Here is a 7,067-nt window from a genome sequence, read left to right as displayed (position 1 = left end):
GGTAGAACTAATTGATTGTAATAGGACTCAGGGAGCCCAGCTTCATTCACATGGTGGTTACCTGGTCAGAGAGGGTCTGAGAACAATGTGCAGCTGGTATGGGTGCTGGTGTTAGACTAACACATGACAGGCAGAGACAAAATAAGTAAGTACAATTTCTGTAACTACTTTGAATAAAATCCTTGTTCAAAGCACGGATATGGAAGGCTGAGAATATGCAAAGAAGATTGAAACAAAAGAAATGATACCCTTATTGACCTAAATTCTCATATCAAAGCATAGTCTGAGAACCACAAAATTTGTTAAAACATTGTGAAGAATTTAAGGTATTCTAAAGAATATCTTAATGTTTGCCACCAGAGTATTCATACAGTCCCCCTGCGACAGCACATTAAAGACACTCCTACCCCTAGTTCCCTATCACAATGGTCCTGAATAGTCTCCCTTTCCATGCTATAACTAGAACCATGTGATACTTCAACACCACTGATCCTTTTGATGTTACGAAGGATAATTGAAGAATGTTTTATGGGCTGGCCTGTGGTGTAGCAGATTAAGCTGCTTCCTGTTATGATGTCATCCCATATGGGTGATGGTTCAAGACCTGGTTGTTCTACTCCCAATACAGCAGCCCTTCTAATGCATCTAGGAAGACAGCAGAAGATGGTTTAACTCCTCGGGCTGCTATACTCACATGTGAGACCTACATGGAGTTCTAGGCTCATAGTTTGTCCTGGCCCAGCTCTGGCTTTTGTGGACATTTGGGGAGTGAACCAGCAGATGGAAGATTCTCTCTCTCTCTCTCTCTCTCTCTCTCTCTCCCCCCCTAACTCTGTCTTTCAAATAATCAATAAATCTTTTTTTAAAAATGAGGGTTATGAGGGTTGGGGCTGGCCTCGTGACGTCACAAGATAAGTATCCACCTCAAACACGATCATCCCATATGGATGCCAGTTCGAGTCCCGACTGCTCTACTTCTGATCCAGCTCCCTGCTAACAGCCTGGGAAGCAACATAGGATGGCTCAAGTCTTTGGGCCCCTCCACCCATGTGGATGATTGGGATGAAGCTCCTGGCTCCTGTCTTCTGCCTGGCTCAGTCCTTGTCATTGTGATCATTTTGTGCAGTGAATCAGCAGATCTCTCTCCTCTCTCTCTCTCTCTCTCCCTGTCTATCCCACCTCCACCCCCCGACAACTTTGACTTTCAAAATACATAAATAAATCTTAACAAGAAAAAATATCATTATGAAGAAGCCATGTTCACGTATTTAAAAACCTCAAGGAAATAGGACATTTCCCAGACACATAACCAACTAAAGTTCACATGAAGAGAAAAGTACAGTATGAATATATTTATTCCAGAAATTGAGTCAATAATTACAAACTTTCAGAAGAGAGCATTAGACACAAATGGTTTCACTAATACATTTTTCTGAATATTTAAAATAGAAATGATGGGGTTAGCATTGTGTCGGCATCCCATATGGGTACTGCTCATGTCCTGGATACACACTTCAAATCTAGCCCCATGCTAATGGCCTGGGAAAAGCAGTGGAAGATAGCCCGAGTATGTGGGCCCCCGACACCATGTAGAAGACCCAGATGAAGCTTCTGGCTCCTGGCTCCTGGCTCCTGGCTTCTGGCTTCTGGCTTCTCTGGCCATCTGGGAAGTGAACCAGCAGATAGAATATCTGTCTCTTTCTGTCTCTCCCTCTACCTCTGAAACCAAAATAAATAAATAAATCTTAAGAAAAATAAAAAGGTAAAAGAGACAAATTATCTTCAATGTCATCCAGATATCAGATAGTATAATAATATAGATTTCTCCTAGTTCATTCTATTAGATCAGCATTTCTCAGACCATAAAATTAGATACAGGCATCGTAAGAAAAGAAATACACTTGTAAAATTAATTCAAGTCTACAAGAAGACATTAACATAATAAAAAATATAAAGATGGCCAACTGGAACATACTTATACAATGCTCGTAATGTATTCATGTATTCAGAAATCAGGGGCTCACGCGATATTGTACTAGGGTAAGCCAATGCTTGAGGTACCTGCATCCAATTTCAGAGCATTGGTTGAGTCCCAGCTGTCTTTTTTTTTTTTTTTTTTTGACAGGCAGAGTGGACAGTGAGAGAGAGAGAGACAGAGAGAAAGGTCTTCCTTTGCCATTGGTTCACCCTCCAATGGCCACCACGCCCGATACACTGCGACCAGCGCACCGTGCTGATCCGAAGGCAGGAGCCAGGTGCTTATCCTGGTCTCCCATGGGGTGCAGGGCCCAAGCACTTGGGCCATCCTCCACTGCACCCCCTGGCCACAGCAGAGAGCTGGACTGGAAGAGGGGCAACCGGGACAGAATCCAGCGCCCTGACCAGGACTAGAACCCCGTGTGCCTGCGCCGCAAGGAGGAGGATTAGCCTAGTGAGCCGCGGTGCCAGCCAAGTCCCAGCTGTCTTTCAAGAGAGCCTGAGAAGATAGTGGATGATGACCCACATGCTTGGGTTACTGTCTTCCACAAGGAAGACAAGGATGGAATTCCTGGCTTCTGGTTTCAGCCTGGGCCAGATTTGACTTTTCTGGTCATTTGGTGAGTGAACCAGTACTCCCTATGTTTGGTGCTCTCTATCTCTCTCTCTCTCTCATCGTCCCCTTTCTTGTGGCCTTGCCTATCAAAAAAATAGAAAATCTGTCAAAAAATAAAAAATTAATATTTAAACAAAAGACATTTGAAAATCCATTTATGTAATTCACCAAACCCATGCTCTAAAAACAAAGGAATACCATAGAATTGTATCAAAAAAAAAAAAAATATAATCCTAAGTCTGCAAAACCTAAAACCCATTAATGGTTAAAAAAAAGCACATGGCAAACTATGAGTGAAGGGGAGTTTCTTACTTTGATGAAGAACAGCTACAGCTAATGTTGCTCATAGTGATGAGAAACTGGGTGTTTTTCCAACAACATCTGAGAAAAAGCTAAAGAAATCTTCTGCCAGAACTCCTATTTATCATCATCTAGAAGTCCTAACTAATGCATTAAGACAAGTAAGCAAAGGTATACATATTATAAACTGAAAAATAAAACTGTCTTTGTGCATGTATGCAATGATTGTCTACATAAAAAAAGACTCAAAGAATAAACAAAAGCTCCTGGAATTAACAAGCAAACACAACAAGATCACACAATACAATGTCAATACATAGCCAATTGCTTACTGACTATACCAGCAATGAAGGATTGAAATTTGAAATTTACAACAGTAAAAAAAAAATTACCACAAACTGAAATAATTTGGCATAAGCTTGAAAAAAGCATGTCTAGGAGGATGTATATGCAGAAAACTACAAAACTGATTAAAAATCAAACACCATATATTTAAGAGTTATTTAGTGTTCATGGATTGGAAGATTTAATGTTGTTAAAATGTTAGCTCTTTCCAAATAGCCCCATATATTCAGCACAGTACCAATTGAAACTCCAACACACTATTGTGAAGTCATCAAGAAACAAAATCTAAACTGTACATGGAATGTCAAAATATCAATAGTCAACATAATATTGAGAAAAATGAAAGTTGGAGGGTAGACACTACCCAGCTTAAAATCTGTTACAAAGCCACATTAATTGAAAGAGCATGTATTAGTAAGAGACATATTAATCAAGGAACAGATTGGGCACCCTGAAATAGAGTCAGACAAATATAGTACACTACTCACAGTTTCAAAGACATTGCAATGAATAAAAGATAATTTTTTAACAAATGTCACTGAAACAATTGAATGTGCATATACAAAAATGAAAAATTAATAAGACTCTAGATACACATCTTATACCTTTTGACAGAAGTTAACTCCAAGTTCATCCTAAAGCTGAATATAAAATTTGTAGAAGAAAATAGAATTGGAAGTCTAGGTGTCCAAGGATTAAGCATAATCCACTAATGAAAACTAATAAATTGAATTTATTGACTAAAAACTACTCTGTGAAAGACAGTCATAAGAATGAAAATAAAGGTCAAATAAAGGTAAAAATATTCACAAAACACACATCTAAATAAGAACCCATATCTAAAATATACAAAGACTCTTAGAAACACAACAATAAGAAACAGACAACTAAAAATCAGAAAAAATTCTGGACACTTCCTCAAAAAATATACATGTGGCAAATTAGTATATGAATAGACACTGAATATCATGTCATTAAAGAATTAAAATTAAAACAGCATTGAGACTTCATGACACACCTATTGGCGTAGCTGAAACAAACAAACAAAATGATATCAAGTCCTGGTGAAGACGTGGAGCAACAGGACTCTCAATGTTAGAAAGCAGAAGACAGCTTGGTAGCTTTTGACAAAACAAATTATAACCTTATCATTTGATCCAGCAATTATGCTCCTTGGCATTTACCTAAACTATTTAAACATTTATGTCATGAAATCATGCACATGAGGTTTACATATTCCTGATTCACATTTTTCGTAAGTGACAAAACCTGGAAGGTTTAGCAAACTGTCATATATTCAAAGGAATATTACTGAGAGATAAAAATAAATAAGCTTCCAGTGATGAAAACACAAGAAAAGATATAAAAAAAAACCACTCTGAAAAAGACAAATGCTGTATTCTTCCAAATATAAGACACTGTAAGTGGTAAAATCCCAGAGACAGTACAATGATGAGTGGCTACCAGGGAGCTGTCAGGAGAGAAGAGGAAGCACAAGTGAATCCACTCTGTATGCTACTGTGATTATGAATGTATTATATGATGCATGTGTCAGGACCCACCACAGGAAGAGAGGACCGAATGGAAACCATGGACTCTGGTTGATAATAATGCACAAGTACTGGTTCATCCATTGTAACAAATTTGTGCAGGGGAGGTGTATAGGCATAGGAGAATTCTCTGTGCTTTCTGCCCAATGTTTCTGGACACCTAAAACTTAGGTCTACTAATTAAAGAAAATAAATGAGCTGGCAGTTCATGAAAAGAATGTAGAAACCTTAAAGGTATATCCCTAAATAAGTCAGTCAAAAAGTCTATACAGTGAGTACCCCAAGTATTATATACTCCTTTCAAAAGTCTAAACCATAGAGACATTAAAAATGTCAGTGGGTGTATAAGCTTTGGGAGTGTGGGTAGGATAAAGAGGGAACCCAGAGGAATTTTAGACAATGAGACTGTTCCCCACAGCAGTGTGGAGACGATGAAACAGAACTCTATGCTGAACTTCAATGATGCAAACTTGAAAGAATCATCTGAGAGTTTAGGGAATCCCAGGCAGAAATACAAAGCTTGACAGGAGAATCTAACTATATTGCAGACATGGAAAGCAGCCTCCCTGAAGAAGAGCCACTGGCCCGCCTGCCTCGGAAGGGAGCTGGGTCTCCAAGTCTGGAGGCAAAAGGAACTACAGGCTTCACTTTAGTCAACAGTTTCCCAACGGCTTTGGGTGAACAATTTTCTTTTCTTTTCTTTTCTTTTCTTTTCTTTTCTTTTCTTTTCTTTTCTTTTCTTTTCTTTTCTTTTCTTTTCTTTTCTTTTCTTTTCCTTTTCTCTTCTCTTCTCTTCTCTTCTCTTCTCTTCTCTTCTCTTCTCTTCTCTTCTTTTCTTTTCTTTTTCAACTCAATCAGTCTCTCTTTATTCTTTTGGTAATCTCTTCCAGAGTTAGCTACTTCCGTTGTAGGTGATGAAATGTGTTAAGGCTCCACTTCAAATGTTGGCACTGCTATGAGCATGGTTTTTCCCTTTACTGTAATTCAGAATTTAACTTTGGATTCTCAGTTTATATTCCAGTCCCAGCAGTTTTCACTGTAGAAGTTATCTGAAGACAGTCTTACACTTTCTAGTAGTTGTCTACAAACCAGGCTTTAGCTTCTCCAGGAACACACTACAGGATGGATTTAGCTTAAATGTACATTAAACTAATAGGCTTTCTCTCAAATGAATTTAAATGCATTTTATTTTTAGACAACCTACATGACAATGTTTTTTGCCTTAAAAACAATGCCTCCACTTGAAGTAAATCATGGTCAAAATAAGTGAGGAGCTCAAGATAACATCAGTCCCACTTCCTGTAAATCCTGGTGTTGTGTGGATGACAAGCAGCAGCCAGTTACGATGAGCAGTGATAGATCCAAATTGCCAACTTTGTTAACATTTTTCCATCTCTAAACCATCCTTAAAGAAAATCATAAACGGGGTTACACCATCCTCACGGTAGTCCAGCAGAGCAACCATGCCATCTGGATTCATGTTCTCACCAATATAGAACTGGTAGTTTTTGAAATTAGCAAGGATGTGCTTGATTTGTTCTGCAGCCCCTGTCATAAAAGGTTTTACTCTCTCTGGTCTCTGTTCTTCAAGTTTGCCTTTGATTGATTTCATGTAATCTTTGATGTACTTCTTGTAGGCTTCTTTTGTGAAGCTGGTTTCCTGCAGGTGATGGTTCATAACAATATCAACACCAGTGATCACTGTGCTTTCGGTACCTTCGCCCTCCGGGCCTTCGGCGGAGGCATTCCCACCGATGAGCGAATCATCAATGTTACCCTCTGTCCTACTGACCATCTTCCCCTCCACCTCCAGGCACAGTCCGCCCGCGATCTCCCGGATCTTGTAGATGTCGGAGAACATCTCATCGTGGCTGATGAGGTCCCGGTAGATAATCATGATGGCGGCTGGTAGGAGACGACGACGGCGGCGCTAGCTTGGCAGGAGCCCGGAGCTCAGAGTGAGCGCGGTGCAGCTGGAGCGGCCCTCGGGGGTAGGGGGGAGCGGGCGGAAAAAAAGCTCTTTTCTTTTCTTTTCTTTTCTTTTTTTTTTTTTTTTTTTTTTTTTTTTTTTTTTTTTTTTTTTTTGACAGACAGAGTTAGACAGTGAGAGAGAGAGAAAGACAGAGAGAAAGGTCTTCCTTCTGTTGGTTCACTCTCCAAAATGGCCGCCACGGCCAGAGCTACGCCAATCTGCAGCCCGGAGCCAGGTGCTTCCTCCTGGTCTCCCATGGGGTGCAGGGCCCAAGCACTTGGGCCATCCTCCACTGCACTCCCTGGCC

The 7,067-nt window shown here is 39.8% G+C and overlaps 1 protein-coding gene across 1 annotated transcript; it reads right to left on the bottom strand.

The window, feature by feature from the left end:
• Positions 1 to 5,946: 5,946 nt before the first annotated feature.
• On the bottom strand, positions 5,947 to 6,801 carry LOC149122469 (translationally-controlled tumor protein). The gene has a single exon (XM_089312006.1). It carries the CDS (start codon positions 6,683 to 6,685, stop codon positions 6,167 to 6,169), a length of 519 nt encoding a protein of 172 aa, XP_089168132.1. The 5' UTR covers positions 6,686 to 6,801; the 3' UTR covers positions 5,947 to 6,166.
• Positions 6,802 to 7,067: the final 266 nt, after the last annotated feature.

The sequence above is a fragment of the Oryctolagus cuniculus genome, chromosome 13 (assembly GCF_051225735.1).
Source record: "Oryctolagus cuniculus isolate XC-2025 breed Fujian yellow rabbit chromosome 13, ASM5122573v1, whole genome shotgun sequence".
In the NCBI taxonomy this organism is placed as follows: Eukaryota; Metazoa; Chordata; class Mammalia; order Lagomorpha; family Leporidae; genus Oryctolagus; species Oryctolagus cuniculus.
This window is presented reverse-complemented; position numbering and strand designations above follow the sequence as displayed.

Bases quoted from the DNA above. Each gene is read 5' to 3' on its own strand.
- LOC149122469 (XM_089312006.1), bottom strand. From the start codon at position 6,685: ATGATTATCTACCGGGACCTCATCAGCCACGATGAGATGTTCTCCGAC.